This window comes from Ctenocephalides felis, unplaced genomic scaffold (assembly GCF_003426905.1).
Source record: "Ctenocephalides felis isolate EL2017-DRISC unplaced genomic scaffold, ASM342690v1 CF-g0.4_SCAFFOLD_01886, whole genome shotgun sequence".
In the NCBI taxonomy this organism is placed as follows: domain Eukaryota; kingdom Metazoa; phylum Arthropoda; class Insecta; order Siphonaptera; family Pulicidae; genus Ctenocephalides; species Ctenocephalides felis.
Window position 1 is genome coordinate 92,264,602 of NW_020538040.1, and position 27,730 is coordinate 92,292,331.

At 29.9% G+C, this 27,730-nt stretch overlaps 1 protein-coding gene across 1 annotated transcript; it reads right to left on the reverse strand.

Annotated features, from left to right (window-relative positions):
• Positions 1–355: 355 nt before the first annotated feature.
• LOC113378003 (cytochrome P450 9e2-like) lies at positions 356–26,317 on the reverse strand. The gene is made up of 13 exons (XM_026618492.1): positions 26,087–26,317; positions 25,864–25,938; positions 25,643–25,753; positions 25,100–25,258; positions 24,091–24,293; positions 14,262–14,485; positions 12,835–13,130; positions 10,859–11,055; positions 10,398–10,626; positions 8,558–8,776; positions 8,382–8,476; positions 7,878–8,046; positions 356–620 (listed from the first exon to the last, which is right to left on the reverse strand). The coding sequence occupies exons 6-13, from the start codon at positions 14,471–14,473 to the stop codon at positions 445–447; spliced, it is 1,593 nt and encodes a 530-aa protein (XP_026474277.1). The 5' UTR covers positions 14,474–14,485; positions 24,091–24,293; positions 25,100–25,258; positions 25,643–25,753; positions 25,864–25,938; positions 26,087–26,317; the 3' UTR covers positions 356–444.
• Positions 26,318–27,730: the final 1,413 nt, after the last annotated feature.

The following is a 27,730-nucleotide window of genomic DNA, read 5'->3' on the forward strand; positions in this document are numbered from 1 at the left end:
GACGAATATTTGAGATTAATATAAAAGTTTAATCGGTCTAATAAGTAAAACTAAAATGGATTTATATGATATAAGTTATGTAATAAATGCGTTGAATTGAAAAGATTCATTTTAAAAAGAAGATTACCTTTACAAAATAATCAAAATAATTAATATTGCACACACATATGCTACGTACTTGATAACTTGACTACTGAATGCGCCAATAATAAAATTTGCTGAAAATATGTAACAAATACTAAAATAAATAATAATAAAATAAAATAAATATATGCAAAGTGTATTTAAAAACATATATACATTATAATCGTTTCAATGATGATGATGACGATGAACGGAGGTTCTTTGCGTATGAAATAAAATGTGACGTCATAATAATAAAATACTTAAATATAAAAGTATTATAAGTCTGTCGTAAAATATTTTATTTTTTATGTTTAGGACCTAGTTTGTGGCTTTCCTTGGCCTAAAGTATACCCAGAATCCTTTTTCGGCAGTCACGTTACCAGATTGAGCGCTCAGCTTAATCGGAATTTGCGTCTTCGCGCACGGCTCAATGGTAAAACTCGAAAGTATGAAAAACAATAATGCTTTAGCTTCCATCAAAGCGAATCTCGATCCTGTAAAAGTGAATATTAAAATTGAAACAGTACACATTTTTTAGTTACTTTTCATCATCATCATACATTATCATCAGAGTCGAGTAAAATCGCGTATCCTGCACTCTTGGCTTTTCAAGTTTAAGATTTATTTTCGTGTAGTTTTTCGCAAAAAGGTATTATACGCAATTGGTTTTTAATGATAAAATTGTGTTATTCTAATACCCCGTAGGGTAAGTTATAGTAAACGCAAAAACCGAAAATAGTAACTTTTATATATCTTACCTTAGAAAAAATGGATGTATATGTGTGTGTAAAAAATATATTACTCGTATCAACAAAATAAGTAACTGGTTAATTTTTTGAAAAGGCAGGTCCAGCGGTTTCCGAGATTCAATAAAAACGTAAAAAAGATGCCATTTGGCAGTTAAAAATGATCATTAGACATATGCACAAGAAATTATCAGATATTACACAGAGATTTTAATAATAAGTACAAATTTTGCTTATATGATCGCTTATATGAACGAATATATATCCGTAATATTTATGCGTTAGACTGCGACACGACGCTTATGCGCTTCGATATATCGTCCCTAAACAGCTACACAGCACGATTGCTTTGAATAAAAGTTCAAAATTTAATAAATATAAAAGATGATTAAACATTTCAAAAAAGTCAATTTTTTTCAAAAATTTCAAAATTCTCAAAAGTATAGTTTTGTCAAATTATTCGGTACCGCAAGTTTCAGCAATTTGACTTAAGGCACGATGCCACGCACCACTAGTTTTTCTAATTTTTAACTTACTTGCAAATAATAGTACATGCTCACATCATTTTTAAAAACGAATATATTATTTTAAGAATTATTGCTATTTCTTATTATTTCGAGTTATTCTACAGTAGATTAATGTGAATGCTACGATGTTTATTGTTTTATTTTTAATAGACTTGAAAATTATTTATAAAATCACGAAAACTGCTTACATCGTAAAAAATATAAAATGCCAATTTTGTAATTAAATATTACATCAATACGAGTATAGATTGAAAAAAGGTCATCATCCGAGATATACCCATCATATTGTTATTTCTTGAAGTTTCGTATGCCATTTCAATTTATTTTTAAGTAGGTACATTTTAGAAAGATATCAGATAACAAAAATTAGTCATGTAGATTACACGTCAAGGTATGTTTTGAGCATTACATAGCATACAAAATTAGATCAATTAATCACATCCCACTCAGTTCGATTGTAGCAGCCGAGCGATTCACATCGAATAAATAAATCGTAAATAATTGCATAATGTCTTCCGAGTCGGATGGTCAGTGCGGCCGACCACCTGACCCAAACCTTTTTACCTGCCGCTCTGCGATTGGAGAGTCAACAGCAGATGCAAGAAACACTAGCTTAAATAGATTGAGTGACATGGATTTTTGTGATACTGAAAGTGTAATTAGTGTAGAAAATGAATCAGTTAGTAGTTGTGATTTGAACATTAAGAATAGTGTTAATGTTAATTATAAATATAATATCAACGATGTAAGTGCAGATAGTAATAAAAGGGAAACGTTAGAACAAAAGGAAAACAAAGGGGAAAACAGTAATTTAGCGTCAAATAATAGTGATACAACAATGGAAATAACAAAAGATCTAATAAGTGATAACAATATAAACGATCAAAATAAATCAGATGAAAGAGTTAATCCATTAAATAATTTGATACGTTTCGAAGGTTGCGATATGGGCCCTTACACTATATTTGTTGAATCCAAGGACAAAAATATAGGCCGACTACACCCGATGGCCTTGGGAAAAATCATACATAATGCAGGGGCATATTTCAAATTTGGTTTGACAGAAGTTTCGGTTATAGGAAAAAATAAAGTAAAGATGGAATTTAAAAGCGCCAGGGTGGCGAACAAAATTCTAGATGACAAAATTTTAGAAAAAAATAATCTGAAGGCATACATCCCAAAATACCTACTTGCAAGGCATGGCATAATATTTGATGTGGATGCGAATCTCTCAGAACAAGAAATTATAAACGCCATTGAAACGGACATTCCGGTTATAGACGTGGTATGTTTAAGACCGAAAAATAATAATACAATAAAATACTCATCACAATGTGTCAAATTAACGTTTAGGGGCACAAGTTTACCGAATAAGGTAGCTATACATTCGGTAAAATGTGAGGTTCGACCGTTTGTACAGAAAGTGGTCCAATGCTACAAATGCTGTCGATTCAATCACGTTAAGGACCAATGTAGAGGAAAAGAGAGATGTATGAATTGTTCCGGAGAACATAATGCGAAAATATGTATAGCATCCAAATTTCTATGTGCGTTGTGCAATGGGGATCACCCTGCAAATGATAAAGAATGCACGGTATTTATTAAAAATAAAAAAATTAAAGAAATTATGGCTTGGCAGAATCTAGCATACCATGAAGCCAGAAATATATTATATAAAGACAGCTATGCAAACAAGTCAAAAGCCGGATTCAGTTTCACGGGCAAAGATAAAGAATTTCCAGGTTTGTATGCAAAACCTGCATCTAGTACAGACAGCAAGATAACTAAAAATAGGTTCGACGCCCTTTCTGATTTAGAGGAGGAGGAGCAACCGGAATTTTTAAATCCGACAACCTTTCATAAACCTAAAAGAGCGACTTACAAAATTACCAAAAGCAATACTCCATTCAATTCTGGATCCTCAATAAAAAAACAGTCAGTGAAGGAACCTGTATCAAATAGAAATAACAAAACCGAATTTAACCTCAACCCAAGAAAAAGGTTAAAACCGAGCGTGGAACGTGAATCTGCAATAGTCGAAAATAATAGCAATGTTCAACAAGATGGTTCATTAAATTTCTTAAACGAATTCATTGAAAAAATTAAACATATATACATTCCTAGTAGCGCTGAACATTATAACCTGTTGTCAGAAATACTAAACAAAATGATGAGGTCCAAAGTTGGACCCGACAAACAAGTTTGATTTGGCTGTGAGCACAGTATATTACGTATGGAAGCCTAAAATTATTTAGTGATAATAACTTAAAAAAAAATAATAATAATAATAATGCTAAAAATTATTCAAATCAATATCAGATCTGTTTTTTCAAATAAGCTGCATCTAGAATCCTATTTAAACACCAACCATATAGATATCGTAATATTATCTGAAACATGGCTCAAAGATAATAATAGATTTCAGATATCTGGATACGCCTTTATATCAAAGAATAGGGAAGATGGTTATGGAGGAGTTGGAATACTTATCCACCGAAGATACCAATTTCAGACGTTAAATTTAAACAGTTTCATTACCAATAAAATTCAGATTTGTGGAATTAAGCTGGCCATACATAACATAACACTTAATATTGTGGCGATTTATTGTGCCCCCGGGCACAAGACAGGCACGGAATATTGGGTGTCGCTATTCCAGGAACTAAATCAACCGTTAATACTAGCAGGGGACTGTAATGCTCACCACATAAGTTTTGGAGGGTTAAAAAACAATAATGCAGGCATAAATCTTAGTGAAGCCATAAACTCAGAGGGTTTATGTCTTATGAATGACGGAACACCTACAATGATAAGAAGACACGATAGGAATCCTTCCGCGGTAGACTTAACAATATGCAGCCCATCAGTGATGATTAGGGCTGAATGGAGTGTATTAAATGAAACTCTAGGGTCTGATCATTTAGCAATTAGTATTAATGTTAAATTAGGCAATGATAATAAGTTTAAATACAATCATAGTCCAGTAAACAGATATCGGTGGAAAATTAAAGATGCAGATTGGTCAGGTTATGCGCAAACTGTAGACAGAATGTTGTCGAATACTAATCTCAACTCTAATCCGATGATTTCCTATTCCAAGTTTATTGAATGCATTAATAATGCAGCACTAATGAATATTCCAAAAACAAATCCGTATTTGGGTACGAAATATAGAAATAAATCAAATCCTTGGTGGGACGAGGAGTGCAACAAAGTGAAGAAAATAAAATCGGAAGCAATTAAGAAATACAAAGAAATACCAAACATAGACAATTATATAAAATACAAGCGAGCGGTAGCTAAGTGTCGATTTGTATTTAAAAAGAAAAAATACGATAAATGGACAGAGTTTTGTAACTCTTTCTCCAGAGACATGTCTTCACAACAAATCTGGCACCATATAAAGGTCGTGAAAAATGGAGCCACTCGAACCAATGCATTTCCTAATAACTTAGCTGATCAGTTTCTTAACTCACTTACTCCGGATACGGTAATTAATGACGTCAACATACAGGACATGGAAAAAAATGACGAATTAGAAAGTCAATTTACCATTGATGAATTACATTTGGCACTAAAAAGGAATAGTAATACTGCGCCGGGTAATGACAATATACATTACCCCATGCTAAGTAACCTATCAGATAAGGGAAAAAAAATTCTACTGAAGGTCTTCAACGACATCTGGACTAAAGAGATTGCTGTAAAAGACTGGAGGACATATATCACAATACCAGTTCTAAAGCCTAATAAGGATGCAACAAAAATAGAATCATATCGGCCGATTTCTCTAGCGTCATGCATGTCCAAAACATTCGAACGCTTAATGAAAAGAAGAATCGAGTGGTGGCTCGAGAATAAGAAGAAATTGCCAAATTACATGCAAGGTTTCAGAAACAAAAGAGGCACGTATGATGTTCTAACTAGTTTCGTCTATGAAATTCACAACAACCTGGCCAAGAAAAATTGTGTATTGACTATCAACTTGGATTTGGAGAACGCATACAACAGGGTTCAAATACCGATTTTAATAAACATTCTACATGAATTAAAACTCCCTAAAAGATTTATTGTTCACATTTATCACTTATTGAAAGATCGAAAATTAGTCCTCAGATGTAAAGATACACATTATGGGCCACGGTATATGTCGGAAGGCTTACCTCAGGGTTCTGTCCTTAGTCCCTTGTTGTTCAACGTATACACGGCACACCTTCAAAATGAAATTGGCCAGGACGCTCGGATCATGCAATATGCAGATGATCTAATATTATCACATAGTGGAGTGTCATTAAATGATGTGATCAAAAAAATGGATCAGACCATGACGTCATTTGGAAAATGGACCACATCACTGGGATTTTCAATCTCCGAGAATAAAAGTGCAGTATCGTTTTTCACCAGACAAAGGAATTCTATTGCGATGGAGTCAATAAAATTAGGTAGATACACCTTAAAAATACAAACTACCACAAAATGTCTGGGTTTGACTATAGATAACAAATTACGATGGGGTCCACATTTGGAAAATCTGTCAAGAAAATGTGAAGATGCATTAAATATCTTGAGAGTATTAAATCACATGATGTATGGCGCTGACGTGAAGGTTGCAATCAGGATATATAAACAGCTTATATTATCTAAACTTGATTATGGCTGCTTCATTTATGGGGATGCAAGTAAAAATCTACTACGCAAACTGGATACCCTGCAAAATAAAGCTATAAGGTATTGCCTGGGAGTTTTGCGTTCAACGCCCATTAACGCCTTACATGTGGAGGCACACATAATGCCTCTGCATTTGAGGAGGAAACTGTTAGCAACGAAATTCGTTATTGACAGAATAAGGTCCAACAACGTAGAGGTGATACAAAAAATTAGTAGTGCTAACAACTGTCAGAACAGACAATATTGGCAGAATAAGAAGAAACCTATACTTATGTCAGTGATCTCAGAAACTGAATACAAATGCAAGCCATTAGAAGAACAAAACAAAGCAACAAAATTCTACTTCAACTATGAAATCACGACTACAAACCTTCAAAATATCATACAGACGGAATTTTGTAATATATATAGCAGTCCAATTGATTGGGGGTATAGATTAGAAATTGAAGATAAAATTAAAAACACGTTTCCGGACTTCGAGGTTTTCTTCACAGATGGTTCAAAAGGTCCTGAGGGCGTAGGTGCTTGCATCTATCATCAGAACACTAACTTATATACTAAATATAAGTTAGATATAAATGCGTCGATTTATACAGCTGAAATGTACGCCATAAACAAATGTATTCGGAACATCGCCTCACTTAGCTTGGAGAAAGCCGTTGTATTCAGTGATAGCCGATCATCTTTAGAGAGCCTGCTATCTATAGGCAGGGACCCAAGTTTTTTAGTGTTAGATACTCTTAATCATATACATAACGTACTCTCGAAAAGAAAATCCGTTTACTTAATTTGGATCAAGAGTCATATTGGAGTAACAGGGAATGAAGCTGCTGACAAAGGAGCAAAAGATGCAATAAACACGGGTATAATCGTAGAAGATGGAATATCCCACCAAGATATCAAAAACCTCTTTAAGGCAAAGATATACAAGGAGTGGCAATTGGAATTCCAAGAGTCAAGTCGTGAAAAAGGACAGTTTTATGCAGCCATACAAGAACAAATTCCTGTCAGACCATGGTTCGACAAATTTACGAGGAGTCGTCATTTTTACTGCATTTTTAATCGTCTGAGAACCAATCACACCTTTACGCCTTTCCACTTGAATAGGATCGGAATTAACATCAATCCGTATTGTCATTGTCTTGGCGAAGCAAATAATGCAGATGCCAATCACCTAATTATGGAGTGTAGACATATGGAGGAAAAAAGAGAAAAACTATGGAATAAATTAACAAAACTGAGGATCCCACTTCCCACAAACCTGAGACTGATGTTGGCAGACACTGTAACTTATGATGCTATATACGAGTATATATGTGAAACTAGATTAATGGTATAGAGATTCAACATGTGTAATTAAAATTAGGTGTATATGTATATTGATGTGTCTTTGTGTATGTATATGCGTGTGTATGTATGTATGTATATATATGTATATATATATGTGTATGTGTATATATATATATATAGGTGTGTGAATGAGTATGTATGCATGTGGATTTATATATATATGTATATTAGTCTTAATTTTTGTAGATGTGAAATTCTGTAGACAATGGCCAATGTACAAGCTTACAAAGCCAATAAAAAATAAATAAAAAAAAAAAAAAAAAAATCACATCCCAACAATAAAAAAATGGGAAAAGACCTCATAACTAAATCAACTTTAGCTTCAGGTATGGATCTATTGAAAAAAGTTCTAAATTAAAAAATCACTAAAGAAGTTAATATATAGACCCATAAAGAATATAATGATTTCTGATTGCCTGAACAGATAAAAATTTTTTTTGTAAATGTGTAAGTAAGTTACCGATACAACTCCTTGGTCCAACTCCAAATGGCAAATAAGTAAATGGTTTAATATTCTGTTTATTTTCATCTGAAAATCTTTCCGGATCAAATTTTGTAGGATTTGGATAATATTTGGGATCGCGATGAATACCAGCTGCTCCAAACCAAACGCCATCGCCAGGTTTCAACTTTAAGAAAAAATCAAATCAAATCACAGAAATAACAGAAATATATAATAATATGACAAATAGTTAATTTTAATCGTTTAGTATATAATGTATATATATACATATATATATATATATATATATATATATATATATATATATATATCATAATATCATGCAATTGGCAAGTAAAAATTAACATTTCTCTCAATAAATGGTAAAGTATTACAAAATTTGCTCTTGGGGTAGGTTGAACGCGCGTCAAAATTATATTATAATATCATTTTAATTTTTATTATTTATACGTTTTCTCCTTAATTTTATTATTTTTATGTTTTTGCTATGAAGACTCATACCTCAATTCTAGCGTTTGTATCTGGATCAATTAGAGTGTATGGCTTAACACAAATCCTATCCATAAATCCAGCTGGTGTCCAATATCGTAAACCCTCTTTATCATAAAAAAGTTGAATATGTAATATAGTTATTATTAATAATTAGATTTTATACTATAATGTATTAAAATATGTACCTGATATAACCATATCCAAATATTTCATTTTCTGAATTATATCATAGGTGACTTTTTTATTTTCTGCTCGAACTTCGTCAATTTCATCTTGTAATTTTTTTTGAACGTCTGGATTTATAGCAAGTTCGTAACAAGTGAAACACATTAAAGTGGAACTTGTATCAAATCCAGCTACCAAGAATAGTACGGCTTGAGCTGCCAGATCATCGTCTTCCCAGACTATAATGGTAAAATATTTTATTTATTCATTTACGGAAAATATTTTATTATTTATTCATAAGCAAGCCGCAATCAATAAGAATAACTACTATTTCAAGCTTTTGTCAAGTTTATTGATGTATATTTGTGTGTGAAGTAGGAAAGACTGTGTACGTTTGTGACACTTCTTTTGTTCAGCCATATTTACGAAAAATAACCAAAATGGTAATTTGAACATTTGTTTTTATAAAAATGCTGAAATTCTTTCCTAAAGATAAAAGAATGATAAAGACATATATTTCAATAATTATAGATGTGTACATAACACTTCCGATTTTGTTCAAATTTCTACCCGCAGGTATATCATCCCTCATATCTGTTCTATCAATACAGTCATAATTATTTTAAATATAAAAGGTGTGATACAATTGTGTGACAATAAGGAGGAAAGGAAAATTTTCCTCAAAAAAAAATCACATAACATTTATAATAATATATGGTTAAACAAAAAAGAAATTCTATCCCTAAATACGATGGATCAGTTATATAATAAAATCATACAAGGAAAGGGCGAGTTATCACAACCACACCCCCAGGACAGTTGTGACAGGCATAAAATTAGGTTCAAAAACAATAGCTATAAATACAAAAATTTAAACAACAAAACTTATGAATATAATATAACATAATTTTTTAAACAAATCTTCGTGAAATGTTTTTTTTTTGTATTGAATTTTCTTTTCTCTTTCTCTTTCGTATTTTGTCTTACAATTGGTTAAGTTACATTTTTCTTTATCTGTTTACTCTTCACCCGAAAAGTAGAAGACCCACAACCACATGTCACAACCGTACCCAACGTACACTTTTAAAAACAAATCATCGTTATGACTGAGCAAAATTATCTACCAAAAACTAATTGCTATTAATAACTACCGATGTTCATAACATTAATTACTAAAGTAATTAACTACTAATGTTCAACTTACAGCAAACTAACAAACAAGATAATATATCCGAATACAAATAACAGTTATTAGTAAAAGAAATCGCAGAAAAAACTTTTGTTGATTCTATAAAAGCAATTCGGTCTACAGATTATGTTAATATAGGACGCAGACTTAATTCATTAATGGAAACATGTTCAAGCAAATATATGTACTACATATTTGCCCCTTTGGACCCTATTTCAAAATCACTAGGCGTTTATTAGGTAGTGACAACTGTCACTACCGTACCCTGGCACAATCGTACCTGGTCTCATCTACAATGAATTAGGAAGCTATTAAAATTATTTCGATCAAATATTTCATAATGTTATTTTTTAGGTTTAAAGTAACAACTATCATAACTTATTCCCAAAGAATAGCATTGGACATTCTTGAAAAAAAAAAAAAAAAAAAAACGTATTCGAGTCGGATGTATGAGAATTAAGAGGAATGTACATTGACATCTTATTATTAGGGCATTAATAAATGTCTTAAGATTATTTCTTATAGTATAATCAAGATATTTTTCCACATGATGAATTTGCGATCTTATCATTTTTTACAATATATTATTTATTAAACATACCTAAAGAATTAAAATATGTATAAAATAACTTCAACAATATTAGTTATTTCTGATGAAATAATCCACTTACTTCGATTATTAGTTGCTTTTCCTACGGTAGATTCTGTAACGGTAGCAAATCCTGCATCTTTAACGTCTGGTGTGTCTTCGTGCTTCAAAGTTCCCTTACGGACTTGCATCAGAAGCTGGATCATATCAGGCCTGGTAATGTTTTCTCGGTCTCGCATTTTCATTGTGTCTTGAACCAAGCCGCGGTAGAATTGCTGAATTTCAGGTCCAAACATTTGAACTTTGAACAACTGCAATAATAACAATAGTAATTGATATATACAACACATTCATTAATTTATAGATTATTTTGCTCTTGGGAAACATATTTTATTCAAACATGATGATATTAGTTATAAAAATACGCATTTCAATACGTGTACTATATAATTCTCAGAGATTAGATCTTTCTTAGATATTAGAACTATATTTTGTATTTTTAAACAAAGCGAGTAGTGTTTAGTATAGACATCATCAACATACCTTCATAAGTCTTGGAAATGAAGTATATCCAAAAAATTTGAACGCCCTCAAGCCGCCAAAATTGGAAATTTCTTTCGTCATTAAATAAAAATCATTATCTTTGTTTTTAAGAGAATCAACTTTCAGTCCAAAGGCACTTGAAGCAATGACATCGTTTGTGAAACGAGTGTAAAGATCCTTCAATTCCAAGGTGCGTTCTGAAAAAAAAAAACAAATTGAATTTATTGAACAAAAATTCAAGCAAAATAGTTCTGAAAAATTGATAAAAAGAAACTAAAAATTCAACTATCAAAACACTAATTGTTGAACATGCTATACATTTTAAAACAATTGAACAAGTACGTATAGCAAATTTGTAAATTAAAAAAGTAATTTTTAGTTATATTTTTCACTCCCAACTTTATCCGTAAAATAATCTTTTTTAATTATATATTAATATATTTTATATATAATATATATATATATATATATATATATATATGTATATATATAATTAATTTATTTATAAATAATAAAATATTTCATTAATTATTATATCTTACTTCTTAATACTTTAAAATATTTGACTACAATTTGAAATAGTATTTTGCTAATATAACTATTAATTAGTAATTTTTAGATTTTTTTTATCATACACCCCACATGGCAATCCTATAATTAAATTATTAAATTTTCACAAGTCATTCTTTTTCATTATACATCATTCACATTTTAGTGGATAAATACGAATACAATTTTCACGAAACGTCAGGAGTATATAATAATTAAAATAACTATAGAAATGTAATTCTTAGAGCATTGTTTTCATAGTCGATTTACGTTTTTGTTTGCGATCATATAATTAACCTTTCACTACGAGAGGATTAATCATTATTAATTAAAATGTATTTAAAAATTAAAAATTACATTAGGTAAATAAAAACCACAATAAATATTAAAATGCATTTTATGTCGTCTACAGACGACGCTCGTACACAGAGATAGTCAGGCGTAGGTGGCTAACAGGCGACTCTCGTAGCAATAGGATTAAATTAATGAATAGCAAATTTCACAATTAATTTTTCATCATTATACTTCATCTTATTTATTGTAGATTTACAAATATAATGTTTACGAAACGCCAGAAACATATTGCTATCAAGTTATTTAACTTTAGTCACTTTTTTAATATTAGACTTAAGGGGGGAGCCTGCTTTAGAGGTTTCAGAAAATCGATTTTTTATTTGCAAAAATATTCTCTCCTATCCAAAAATATATCCCTAAAATTTCAGTAACAAATTCAAAATATTTTCGGAGTTACAGAATAAATAGTGAGCATGTATACGAGCGGAACGAAAACTTCGATGCGCTATTTCTCTTTTTTTTTCGATTTTTTCCAATTAGCGGGATAAATAGGGAAAAAGTTAAACGTCCTATCAAAACGAGACAAAATTGATTGCATTCAGGACTAAATTCTCTTCTAGTTGAACCCAAAAAACCTTAAAAGAAAGCTACCCACTTTTTAAACAATCTTAAATGATTTTTTTACATTTTTTTTAATTGCGAAAAATTGTTGAATTTCTCACTCTATTTTAGACTTTTTAGGATTAACTAGAATTTATACAATTGAAAATATAAATTTGTTTTGGTTTTTTATTTGTTTCGGATGAAAAATGCGACCTGCATCTTTTCCACCGCATGTACCCGGCATGTTATGTCATATATTTTAATGAAAAAATTTGAAAGAAATGTTGAAATACATAACAATAAAACCTAAAAGTTTTGTTTCAATTAAATATTTGTTTCCGCCTCAAAAATTCTTAAAAAAATGATTTTTTGAAGCTTCTAAAGCAGACTACCCCCAAGAAAGTGTTTTGTAAATTTGTAAATTGCAGAGTGATTTAACCATGGTAAGAATAAATTACATTGTTATTGTTATGGCATGTGTAGGAGTACGTAACATATATCGATATGGATATTTTTAAGATATGTCTCACCTGACTCATTAAGCGTTTCCAAATATTTAACCAAATCTTCGGCACATTCGGTCACCAAACCGAACATGCTTCTCATTTTGCTCCCGGTAAAAGCGGGACTGAGCGTGGCTCGCATGTCCCGCCACTTTTGTCCTTGCAAGGAGAACAAATTCCTTCCAAACATAGGCTCGATAACTTCATCGATTTTCACTCGATGGTCCAAAAAATGATCGAAATCTTTCACACCTATCTGTTTAATAATATCTGGATCACGGATGAGCACAACTGGGTTGCGAAATTCAAAAATACCACATATTCTAGAAACAACAGACAATAAAATAATAAACACATATATATATAGAGTAGGGCGGAGCACAAAGATCCAATTTGACTTTGAGCTATAATATTGTGAGAAACAAACCAATTATTTAACAACAAATAACATATCAAACCAACTATATCAGATAATTGTTTATCCTGGTCCTTCTTACCCCATAGATGAGATAAAATGAGACGGCTACGAAGTAAACAAGTTCAATGTCTTATTTTGAATTTTTAAGGGATTTATAGCTATAAGAGCTATATTATTTAACCAATGCAAATTATAAATTTTATGGGTACATTTATTAACAGAGGTACTCTATATAACCTTGATTTGATATATAACCGCTATTAATATTCATAATCGGAAGAGTTAAAAGAACTATTTATTTAATTTATCTCTTGTGAAATTGCTTCTTTAACATAATTTACTTTTTTATTGGCTATTTTTGATTGTTTGCACCTTTGCCAGGGTAATAGCTCAGTTGGTCTTTTTTATCCCACCCACGTGCAAGCTTTTATATAGGGTACCAATGTCTGCAAAGCTTAACAACAGTACTCACAACCAAAAAAACTAACAATAAAAGAAAATACTTTTGATGTGGATTTTCAAACATTGCCATTTATATCCTGATAGCGACATCGTAAGAATCAAGGTAATGGCTGGTGGTTCTGCATATTTTTCCCTCTACTTTCAAATATTGCTGCTATAAAATTCTAAACTTTAGTTGTTTTTTGAGATACCGGTGGTGGACCTTGCTTGTTTTCTTCGTCATTCGAGCAAAATTCGAGAAACGAGCCGCCAAAAGAGCGATTCGGTGTTTCGTCATACAAGCAAGATTCGAGATACGTGCGAGAGAGAGTCATAGGATAAAATTATGGAATGAACTTATGAATAAACTTAGCGAATGAAACAGGTTCTTCTAATATTAAATGTAACAATAATTTTTATATATAAAGTAAACTAAAATACAAATATTTAAAATAAATCATTTTAAAGTTGAAAAATTCAATTCATTAATATTAATGTTATGCAATTGTTCGTGCAATGCATTTTTAGTTAAATTGATAGTAAAAATAATATTCAAAATAAATATTCAAGATCATATTACAGATATATAACTTACTTGCTATCAGGAAACTTGTTATATAAATCAACCAGCATGTCCAATAAAGAATTTTGTTTGAAGACAAATGGAGCCATGTTCCCGATCCATGGAAGTGGTTTTGCAAAAGGAATACCTAATTTTGCAAAATAGTTGTGGTTTGATACCCCCAAAAAATATAATAAAACGACAATCACGGCCAGATAAACTAGCCATGTTAAGGCGACTGACATCTTGGTAGATTCCTGCAACACATTTAATTATTATTGGCATCTCATTGTAGAAATATTATTGACAACAAATTTGTATTTTTATTGACACAACATTGAATAAATTAGCGGTCAATTAAATTGACGTTTGCAGATTAAATATTATCAGTTATAAATAACTAAAAACTCAAATTGTCATGCATATTGTATTGAAAAAAAAAATTTCATTCATTTATTTATCTAAATCATTAACATGCAAGTTGTAACATCGGTTACAAATGAAATAAAATATTAAAACATGCGATTTCACGAATATTGAAATGATCAACAACTAATTCGCGAATTGACGACTGCGCATTTATTTTATTTTATGTAACTCTTAAACTATTCATCTGATATTTATAAAATATTTATCATAATATTATCAAAATCTATAATATTATTCAATGTGATTTTATTTTCCATAAGAATCTTGATATTAATTTTATACGCGTAAACAACGCAATAGAGTAGAAAACTGAAGATTAATTTCAGAGTGCTAAACAGTTCATTATATAAATATATATATATATATATATATATATATATATATATTTAATATATGAATAAAAATATAAATATAGAATACATATGTTAATACCAAATATTTTATATTATATATTATTACCAAAAAATAAACTATATATATATTCCATGGGTATAAAATAATCTTTTTAAAAATAATTATATTCATATGCTGTAATAACATATAAAAATAGACATTTTTTGGAAAAAAGTTTATGGCTAATAGTGATTAAAGATGTTAATAATATGCAAAAATATAAATTGAACAAAATTATTTTTAAATATCTTTAATTTGAAATTTTGATTCAAAACTTTAGTCCAAATGCTATTCTTTATATAATATCTAATTTCAAAAATTTTCAAAAATAAATCATTTCACAAAATCTTATTATTATGCAGTACTCTTTAACTATATTGTTTATATTATGCAGTAAATACATGTATTTAAAAATTATTATTGCAGAAACATTATATATTATACAAGTACAATAATGATTACTTATGATAATTTGCAAATACACTTCTAAAAATAACAAAATTTCGAAAATTTCGTAAAACTAAGTCAATTCGCAGATCCTATTATATAGTAGGTTAGGGCGGGGCACAAAGATCCAATTCGATTTTGAGCAACTATATTGTGAAAACCAAACCAATTATATCACAAAAAATAACAGAAACTAACAACTATCTGACTATGTTCAGTAAAACTTTCAGATAAATCTTCATTGTGAAAATATGTTTATTATTTTTAAATTTGTCACCTGGTTCTTCTTACCCCATAGACGTGGTGAAATGGGACGGCGAGGGGTAAACAATTCCAATGTCTTACTTTTAATTTTAAATGAATTTTTCGAAATAATTGCTACATTATTCAACCAATGCAAAATATACATATATTGCAAAATATATATTTCATGGGTACATTTTTCAAGGAAATAACACTGTATATAACCTTGATCTGGTATTTTGTCAAAATTATTCATCAGCAGGGTTGGAATAACTCAATTTATTCTTGTATAATTGCTTTTTCAACTTTACAATAAAAGTTCAGTTCTTTTTTACCCTATCAACGTGTAAGCTTTTATAGACGTTATATGGAAAAAATAACAATTCATTGTATAAAACAATTAAAAATGAACATTTAAAATTTATATTAAGGTCTCGAAAATTAAACAACAGTACTCACAACCAAAAAAACTAACAACGAAAAAAAAATCTTTTGTTATAGATTTACAAACATGGCCGTTTATCTCTCGATAGCAACGATGTAAAAATCAAGGTGATGGCTGGTTATATATTTTTTCCCTCATACTTTTAAATATCGTTATTAAAAAACATTCTTATTATTTTTGAGATTGATGGTGAACCTTTTTACCCGCGCACCCCTAAGCCCCGCTCTACCCTACTACGTTAAAAAAAAAAATTATCGCAGAAACTGTATTTGCATAACGTAAACAAACATTAAAAATGTTTTTTTATGAAAATAGAACAACACAATTCTTGATAAAACTTTTATAAACAAAATATGCATGAACTTATTTATTAAACTCACTTATAAAATGCACAAAAAATACCTTATAACAATTTCTTAAAAAAATGTAATTGAATGTTTTTAAACTCTTTTTCAAACGTTTTGTTCGTCTGGTGTCCAGAAGCGCACTGTGCAAACCACGTGTCGGCGCTAAGATAGGTGTGGGTTTTGATTATGGGCATCCGCGAACATGACGCAGCAAATGTTCTGTATAATCATGCTGATGTTTGGAATTTGTATATTTTTATAAATTTGCGATGACTTTTATTTTTGATCCGCTAAAACATTGATTTAATCTCATATTTGTGTCGCGGTATAATTATTGATAGATTGTATATAATTGATGATTAAGGATACGCGCCGCATACAAAGTTAATGTGTATGAAAAACATTAACTAACACACCTATGTGACGAATGTATGTAACAAAATGTTTAACTTTATGAAGAAGTTTGTTTTCATAAAAAAATCCGATTTGCTAATTTAATGTTTTCTCGATATTTCGAGCCATTCTGAATCTATTGACAAAATAAAACTGAATCAAATAAGACGAAATTTGGACTAGCTGTAAGTGGAATTCTGTCTTAAGGCAATTAGGGCATCGTGCCTTAAGGCAAATTGCTGGAACTTCCCGTACCAAAAATTATTATTTTTTTTTAAAAACGATTAACATTTTTGAAAAAAATTTACTTTGAAAAAATGAGATTTTTGAGAAACTATAAATTTGACAAAAAATTACTTTTTTTTGAAAAAAAAAAATTTTTTTTTAAAAATTTTTTTAAAATTTTTTTTTTGAAAAAAAATTTTTTTTCTTTATTTTGACATATTGTGGAAGATCTGAACTTTCTTTTCAAATCAATCGTACTGCTTTAACTGCATAGGGACAAAATATAAAGCGCGTAAGCGCCGCGTCGCTGTCTAACGCATGAGCATTGGTACGGAACCCATAGGAATGTTAACAAAATGTATAATTATTGTTAAAATCTCCATAAAATATCTGATAATTTGATGTGCATATGTCTAATGATCATTTTTGACCGCCAAATGGCCCATTTTTTTACTTTTTCCTCTATATCTCCGAAACCGCTAGACCTACCTTCATGAAAATTTTATCGATTCTTCATCTTGTCAATACAAGTGAAATGTTTTTTGAATTATTCAAATCGGACGCTCCTTTCTCTTAAAAGCTGAGGTACCGTTTTTGGCACTTTTTGCCCCATATCTTCGGAACGGCTAGACCTGCCTTTGCCAAAAACTAATCAGCACGTCTCCTTATCAATACGAATCGAATGTTTTTTAAATTATTCAAATCGGTTGATCCGTGTTCCCGAAATCGTCGACGAAAATTTGTATCCGCACATACATACACACACATACATACATACACACACACATACACACACACACACACACACACATACATCCATTTTTTCTAAGGTATGCCAAAATGTTCAGAAACCTCTGAAATGTAAAGATATATAAAAATTTTCATTTTTGATTTTTTTGCGATTACTATAACTTGCCCTACGGGAAGTTAAAAAAGTATGTGTGTGTAAACATATTATTGACCTTTTGTCGAAATTTTTCTCCAAAACGGCTGGACCGGTTTCAAAAATTTATAAGCTCTTCGATGTAACTCGATATAAACTACAACAAACTTAGCGTTTGTCAGTTTTGCGCGACTAAAAATTCATCGAAGCAAGAAAAAATATTATAGTCAAAATTTGCGTTAAAAGTTGCTTTTGTAATGTGATAAGTCAAACATTGTCAATCCATTACAATTTGGAATAATAAGCTACAAATTCAGGACTTACAAGCACTTGTCTGTGCAACATAATTAATATAATTGCAGGAAATTTAAATGTGTTTGAGAAAATTCAATTAAAAATTGCAATATTTAGATTTAATTGAAAGCGAAAACTTTACTTTTGAAATAAACAGTTGAAGGATTTATTTAAATATCTAAATCTCAATTTGGGTTGATTAAGCCAATTATTACACATTTCAAGAAGTTCATGCAACTTGCCTTAAGTTAAAATGCCACTCTAAACCAGTTAAAAATTGTATTTATTGTCGACGTTCGTTCCAAAACATGTTCATAGTCAGAAAAAAAGCGAAATAAAATGATATATTATCTTAAAAAATATTAAAATTAAAGCATAGGTTGAAAAAAATCTGATAAAAATACATAAAAATTCAAAAATCAACGAATTCATATAAATAGACTAAATATAGATCCACACATATATATATATATATATATATATATATATATATTATATATATATATATTATATATATATATATATAATATATATATTTCAAACAAAAAAGTGTATGAATGTCTAAAAAAATGCATTTGTTTTTAATAGTTCCTGAAGTAGAGGACATTCCACATAAAAATAATTATAAATGTAAAATAAATAATTTTATTAACAAAAAATGGAGTTCACAAAAATAATTTGTAATGCGATAACGAGATATGTTAAATGATGATAAAATATTCTTACAATAAATATAAAATAAGTTTGCAAAAGCAATGTATGAAAAACAAAACCAATTTTGTTATGATAAAACAAACAATTCTAACAATACTATTTTACAAAGGTAAACAAAAGACGCAAGCATGTGGTTTTTGGATATTGATAAAAATTTAAAATAAAGTTATTTGTTATCTAAGCAATGTAAAACTACCGAATAATTGGACAAACTATAAGTTTATGTGTTGTATTTTTGGATATTTTTCCTTGCACTAAAATTATTCGATTTGGATGTTTTATTCGTTCTTCTCAGTTCGTATCGATTGTATTTAATTCTTTTGACTTTGATGAAAGACATCGAGTATTTTGCATACGAATATCGAATTATAATATGTTTTTATTTAATAATCGTTTTTGTAATAAATTTGTTTTGTACCAGTATTTGAAAACATTTAATATTAATATATAATTACTTTTATTGACCTTAATGTTTGTATTATTTTTTACCCTTTTAAAAACAATCTACCAGTAACTCGGTGCAGCATTCCAACGAAAATCTTCTACAAACTTGATATTGTTGGAAACGTTATGCAATTTGATGCGAATTTGTGGTGATTGAAGATCATACATTTGCAATAATATCTAAATTTATTTTCGCTCAAGTGAAAATCGCCTCTCGTGGGTATAGTTGCAAATATAATAAAAATGTCAGCAAATACTTCGAGTATAGATAATTAGTCATAACTGGACTAGACAACTACTGGGTTGACATCCATTCAAGATCCATATAATAAAAAAAAAGCCAAAACAATTACTGAATGTCCTAAGTGTGACAGATTGAAATTAAAAATATATAAAAAAATATAAAAAAAAATATTTTCGGCAGAATGTTAAAGTTTAAAACAAATTCCACAAAGCAGAGCGAGTTGATTCCAGTATCGTTGTAATTAATTAGCATCATGACAATTTTTTTTATCATTCTACGGAGAAGTGTAATATACAGTTTTTAATGTCTCTGCCTTTTTTGATAAAAAAAAGTTTTACCGTATTTAGAAAAAGGATTGAAAAAAGAACACTGTCTTATCACTGCATAATTTTTTTCTTAACCCCTTCGCTTACCAGCTAATATCCAAATTTACGGGCCCAAAGCGACACTAAAGGTCGGTCGCACGCAGTGACATAAACAACTCTGCTCAGCGTTCGAAACTGAAGAAATCACAAAAATCCTATTATATATAGTTTCTATATGCACGTGTGCGGTACAATTAACTTTGCAAGATGTTTGATAAATAATTACGTTGATTCTTGAATAAAAATAAAAATTTATTATTCAAAATATATAAATTTATACATATAATTATAAATTTATATATTTGTGCGAAACGTACAATATCATTACCACTGTTAGTACTACTGGTAGCAAAGTCATCACTGCTTTGTAATCATCACTAATTTTGTTAAGACATTATAATGGGTATTTTTTTAAAACTTCTTACACACGATGTATGTATATGTCTCACCAAGTTTCGGAAATGTTTTATTTATGTTTCGTCCGGTACACTAACGACGACTCTAAGGCGTCCTATTCGTGTTTGGGCCGATAACCTTGCGACGCCTCTGAGGCGAAGTCTTTGTAAGCGAAGGGGTTAAGAATGAGCAACCTTTTCAACTCGCGGGCCGTATTTAATTTTTAAAATTTAATGGCGGGCCGCACTTATTAAATAACAAAGGACCACAAAATGAAAAAAGTTGTCTGTATTCTGTGTGCGGAATATGTTTTTGAATATAGCTTTTACCGCTGAACTCGAATCTATAGTCAAAATTGGGGGAGGGTCAATTGGCAAAAATTTAAAAATCTTTAACCCTCCGTCGGTCGGCGTGGTCTGGCCAGACTTTTTTCGACTTCAATTAAAAATAAAAAATACTTCTAGTAATCCTATCGACTTGAAATTTCTTGACTTTTCCTAAAATTTCATTAGCTGTCGATCAATGAAAAAATCAGGACGAAAAAATGTACAGAAGGATAATTATAAGGATATTAACTTTTTTATACTTCGAACGGTCGGAAAGGTCTGTCCAGACCACCTATACATTTTGTATGAAATATACGCTTTTTGATACATGTAAACCAGTATTTTGTCTTTTTTCATGGTATTTTCTATTCAAACTGCGTTGTTTATATTCTTTGCTATGTGTTCTAACATGAATGTTAGTATTTTCATGATGAGAGTTCCTTGAAAACCTACCAAACTTATTGGTAATCGCAAACACTGAAAATCGGATGAGTAATGCACACATTCATTTGAAAGGCGCCGAAAAAGAATAAATATTGTTTTTCATTGATTTAAAAGAGAAAAATTAACAAAAAAAAGCAACTATTTTTTTATATTTATTGTTTTTTTTATATAATCGTTAATACATAAGACACCAAAAACTCATTTATCCTATATAAATGCATGTAAAATGAATGGTGGTCCAGCCAGACCTTTCCGACCGTTCGAAGGTGAAAAAATATCCGACCGACGGAGGGTTAAAAGAACGATAAAATCTCCGATCTATTAATTCTTCTGCAAAATACCTAAAATCTTATAATTTTTGTCGTTTCCTCGTGCATTCTACCTTAAATTACTTTGAGTATTCACAGTAGGATACAGCATACAGCAGTATTCTGCCAAAAAAAACTAAATAGATTATTTAATTGAAACTTATTAGTCATTTAAGATAAAAAAAAGCCGAGAAACGACAGAAATTATAAGATTTGGATTATTATAATCAGAATAATCACTAGATCAGGAAATTTACCGTTTTTTAAAAATTTTTCAAATGTGTGTTTAAAAGTGCGTGTGTATGTGTGCGAGTGAATGACATAAGGGGTTAGGGGTACTTGCAGGCACGAAAAAATGAGTGTTTTCAGTATTTTGTTTTTGTTATTAAATGATGTTTTTCTACAAAAATATTAATACAGCATTATTATACAATGTTTTAACTTGATGTAACAAAAATTTCAGAAAAAAAAATCAATATTCCCAAAGTTATAGCTGTTTTTGTTGACCCTGTTTCGAAAAACGGTCCTGGCGGTGACCATCATAACTCCTTGGAGATTCGTCTAAAATCAATCAAATTAAAAAAATAGTTTTATGAATAGTTAATCCCGGGCCGGATTGAAGGTTTTCTTTTTTTTTGCAAAAATTAACAAAATGGCAGCATCAGAAAGAACAAATCTAGATTTTGGGGTAAAAAATCAACAGTTAATTGGTCTTAAAAAATTCAAATTTTTGAAAAAATAAAAATCCTTCGATCAGGCACGAGTTTATTATGTATTCTAAAAGCTGTATAAATTTCATTAAAATTTACTAAGTGGTTTTCGAGTTACAGTGGTCACCGTTTCAAAAAACATAGTTTTGAGAAAAACGCGTTTAAAGTTTCACATTGGATTTACGTACAGAAATTCGAATTATTGAATTACTTAAATTGAGTCATCTATATCTGGGCCATATAATAGTTTATCAGTCATTGTGCAAGTTTCCAAAATTTCCATTTGCTGTTGCCTACAAAGCATTCTGGCCTCCTGTGTGTTCTCGTTGGCGCGCTGATCTGCCACTTTCACACGTGCAGCATCCAATTTTTCAGCATACCAATGGGAATTATACCCACAATTAGGTTCTAGGGTATCCATAATCAATAATAATAATTATGTATGTGCATTCAGCAATTTGTACGATAGTAAAACTAGTATTCACTAGTTTCTAGGTATATTTTTTACACTAGTTGGTTGAAGCTTTTAATTTTTTCTGATTATGGATTTAATCTTGAACTACACATCTTGAAAGTAAATTATCATTGTTGAGATTGTCGTAAATCGGTTTGAAAGCGTTTAAAACATCAGGAGGTGAGGGAGAATGATCTTGAGTATAAGTATCGAGCTCTCCACTTGCGTCAACGCGCTGGTAAGAGTCCAATAACTCAAAAAGTAATCATCGGATCAACTTGAAATTTTCAGAGAATAATATAATATAAATATAAAAATCGATTTTTCAAAAATCCCAAGTACCCCTAACCCCATAAGCCAAAAGGCTCATAGAGTTGTCATGTATTCTGATTGCTATTGAAAATAAAATTGAAAAAAAAACATGTTGAACGGTAAAAACTACTTTGGAAAACATATGCTGCACACCCAATACAGACAACTTTTTTCATTTTGTGGATTAGTGTAATATACAAAACTTGATATATACTAATGATAAAAATACTATATTGTATAAATAATAATATAAAAATACTAAATTAAAGAAGTAAATATTTCATAAATTAATGGAACAAAAAAAAGAACTATAATAAAATTATACTTTAAAAAAATATTTAACGCTAGAGCTATATCCGCACGCCTTCGAGGCGGTGAAGTCAAGAATCAATAATGATGATACTTTTGTTATGAAAATTTAAAAAAAAAAAAATAATAATAAAAAGACTATTTGCCACTAAACCAGCGTTTTATATTTTCTAAATTAACCTTTGATGGTATCACAAAGTATACAATGACAAAAAACGGAAAAAATCACTGGTTAAGTTGTAAAATGCATTAATTAGAGGGCACGCCTAGGTAGCGTATAGATACCATTACCGCTCTAAAAAGCACAATACCGTTCTGGGGTTAAAAATCTGCATAAAGCCCGCGGGCCGCAGTTTGCTCAGCTTTGATCTATTCTATTCAACAGTTTTAATGCAAACTGAGTCATTATGTATACAAACAACCAGGTGCCTCAGAGGAGACAAACGAGCTTACAGACGGATTTAGGTTGTTTCCTCCTCAGAGAGACAGCCGTCCGGAAAGGGTTGATAATGAAATTATCACCGAATAAATAATCACATTATTGTTCCTTTTTTGCATCTTAAGAATTGAGATATCTCATTATAATCCAAGTTTTATACCATATACTATCATTTACTAATAGTAATTTATATAGTAATTTACTATATAAGTAAGAATTACCAGAAGCAATATTGTGTGTTGACACGAGTACCATAACATTAAGCATAAAAATGAATGAGATTGAATTTTTGTACTACCTGTTCTGAAATTAATTGAAGGTTGTAAACAAAATCTATAGCAGTCGTTAGTTCGTTTGTCTGTCCATCTATCCATATTCAATTTGTCCTCCATCTACGACCTCGTGTCTCTTAAACTCCTGTTTGGCAACCTTTTGTCCCTTGGCAACACTTTCAAGACATTTTTATAAAAGATTAAAACAAATGCATTTTCACAATTATGCCTGTAATTAGAGAAATTCGTATTAAAATGCCATTTTATTATATAAAATTAATAGTCTATTATTTTGTATTTGAGCACTAGAAATATAAACCGAATGAGCATATATATAATATATAAATTTCTCCAATTTCTTCGATTTCTATATATATATATATATATATAATTCAAAAAATAATAATAAAATTAAAAATAAAATAATAAAATCTAACAAAAAATATCAGCATATCAAAAAATGTTTGAATTGTTTTTTCGTAAAAACAAAACTTGTTAAATTAATAATGGAATTAACTTCGAATAAATTATCACACTCTTGCTTCATTTATGCAATTTGAAAATTGAAACTTAATATTATAATCCTTGTTTCATACCTTGAATTATTTAATTCAATCATTTCCAATTTTATTAATTTATATATATATATATATATATATATATATATATATATGTGTGTGTGTGTGTGTGTGTGTTATTACGTTTATTAATTGCTTAGATATTAATTAAATAACCATATAAATTGTTACAAAACCTGTAAATATTAGTTTATCAATTTTCATTAAATCTTACATAGTTCATACAAGTTTATATTGTAACAAAATATGCTCTAAAATTTTCTTTTTAAAATATAAAACAATAATAAGCCAAATAATAATAAATCATAATGAATGGCCGCAATTTGAGGAAAATAGAGTGATGCCTTCCAAAATTAATAGTAATATAATTATAATAATTAGTTATTATAATTGCAGAAATATTATTATAATTGTAGTAATTAATTATTATAATTTATATAAAAAATTCTTAAAATACCTGCTGTAACATGAGATTCCTAAATCCAAATCCTTAGTGAACAATCCGAGAAATCGAAGCACATAATGTTCATAATATGGCGTCTATTTGCTGCAGTAAATGCCATTTACAATATTTTTCTTAAAATGTCTACTGTTATCAAATTCCGAAGACCTAATCCTAAGTGAAGAATCCAAAAAATCGAATTGTAGTATTTTACTAACATGGCGTCTATTAGCCCCAGTAGATGTCATTTGCTATTGAAATAGATTTTTTGTCTATTCACAAAATTATAGTCAACGCAATTCAAATATTTTTCTTAAAATACCTACTGTAATATCAAATTACAAAATCTTAATCTTATGTAAAGAATCTGAAAAATCAGAGCACATCATGTTTATAACTTGGCGTCTATTTACTGCAGTAAATGTCAATTACAATTGAAATTCATTTCTTGTAAATTAACAAAATCATAGACAGGAGTTCCAAAGATACACACAAGAAAAATGATTTTTATATTGTCTCTTAGATCACAATTCAAGTAATATTTTTCTTAATACCTACTGTAACATCAAATTCCAAAATTTAATCCTAAGTGAATAATCGGAGCACAGCGTGTTACTAACATGGCGTCTATTTGCTGCAGTAAATGCTATTTGCAGTTGAAATTCATTTCTTGTCAATTAAAATTATGATCGGAAGTTCCAAACATACACAAGAGAACAAATATTTTTATGTTGTCTATTAAATCGTAATTTAAATAATATTTTTCTTAAAATACTTACTGTAACATCAAATTCCAAAATCCTGATCCTAAATAAATAATCTGAGAAATCGGTTAGTAACATGGCGTCTATTTGCTACAGTAAATGTCATTTGCAGTTGAAATTCATTTATTGTCAATTAACAAAATTATAGCCAGATGTTCCAAAGATACACGCAATAAAAAATATTTTTATATTGTCTATTAGATCACAATTGAAGTAATATTTTTCTTAAAATACCTACTGTAACATCAAATTCCAAAATCCTGATCCTAAATGAAGAATCTGAGAAATCGGAGCGCGGCATGTTACGTAACATAGCGTCTATTTGCTGCAGTAAATGCCATTTGCAGTTGAAATTCATTTCTTCTTAATTTAAATAGCATTATGATGCTATTAAATTGAATTGATAATTTCTTGCATTTTATTTTCGATCGTGCACACGAACCACTCTTATTATTCATCAATGTTTACTTGTCACTAGCAAAAAACGGAATGATATCAAAATTATTTTTTTGGCCTAAAGTAAATTTACCATAGATAGTTTAGACCAAACGTAGATGTGCATCAAAATAATCTAAAGCGACACAGGTGGTCAATATATGAAACAAAAATTCAGGTAAACTAGTGTTGCCAAGTGTGACATTAAATTGGCTATGAGAAATAAGTCACTACCACTCGAAGTACAATTTCATGTTATTACTTTTATTGATATTACTGTTGATGAAAATTAGTAGCGAAGGTCGTTAACGCGTTGACTTTGTATGGATAGGGTGGCGCGTTCGATTCCCCGCTCTGGCGATTTGATATCGGGCAGCGCGATGTCCATTTTCAATTGAAAATGTAGATCGAAATATGTTTCAAATTCAAAATAGGCCCATCTCGGGCACTACGGTGTGAAATGGAAATGGGAAAAACTCTCACACTACTTCTTCCCTGAATCGAGTTTGAGTTTAACTCAGCTCACAGACCTGCCCTAGGGCTACTATCTAATATTTTTATTGTTATAGAGTTAAATTTCTACTTGAAGTATATTTCATGGTATTACCTTTATTGATATAGAAGTAAATATATAAATATATAAGTAGCAAATATTATATTTTTCATAGATGCAGGGCTGTGCAATGCGTGCACCGCGGCCAAATCAAAAAAGAACAAATCAAAAGGCGGCCATAACAAAAAGCGGTCGTATTATTAAAAGTCCACTGAATTAAAATACGGCCAAATTAAAAGACCGCTGGATTAAAAGGCGGCCAAACTTTACGGCCATAGTAAAAATCGGCCGAAGGCGGCCGTATTAAAATCTAATCTTTGTAATGGCTTTTGAATTTTCAAAATCGATTCACGAATGTAGGCTATAACTCGGACGAAAAATTTGACACTCTTTTGATAATTCTAAAGAAACGGCTCGGCCAAACGTGAGGCAAAATTAACCACCAGCACGAGTGCTTATCGAATTTCAACGATTTTCCAAATCAGATTGCGCATTTTTTAAGAAAAAGTTGGTCAAAGATGAAATTTTGACTCACGTAAAACAAACAGCGCTGCTTATTTTTACAAGCTTTGATAATATTTTTTTTTTTTTTTTTATTTTTCTTATAAATTACAATCTGTCTAAATAAAAAGACATTGAGTAATTATTTTGACAAATAACATTAAATTATAAAAGGAAAACCCAGTGGTTCACCTTTTATTAGTGTACTAAATTATATTATAATTTTGGTATAATAAAGAAAAAAGAAACTCAAATAAACATACAATTATAAACAAAGTAAAAAACAAAACAAAACACACACCTATTTTAAATAATATTGTAGAACAACTTATTACTGGTTAATATGTTAGATTTATTAATTGTGTTCTTTTTAATCTTATATTGTGTGTGGTA

Excerpts from the sequence above, each read along its gene's own strand:
- LOC113378003 (XM_026618492.1), bottom strand. The coding sequence starts at position 14,473 with ATGTCAGTCGCCTTAACATGGCTAGTTTATCTGGCCGTGATTGTCGTT. Across the intron at positions 10,627-10,858 it reads CATTTCCAAGACTTATGAAG|TTGTTCAAAGTTCAAATGTT; the intron begins GTATGTTGATGA and ends TTATTATTGCAG. Across the intron at positions 621-7,877 it reads TGGACCAAGGAGTTGTATCG|GATCGAGATTCGCTTTGATG; the intron begins GTAACTTACTTA and ends TCACTTTTACAG.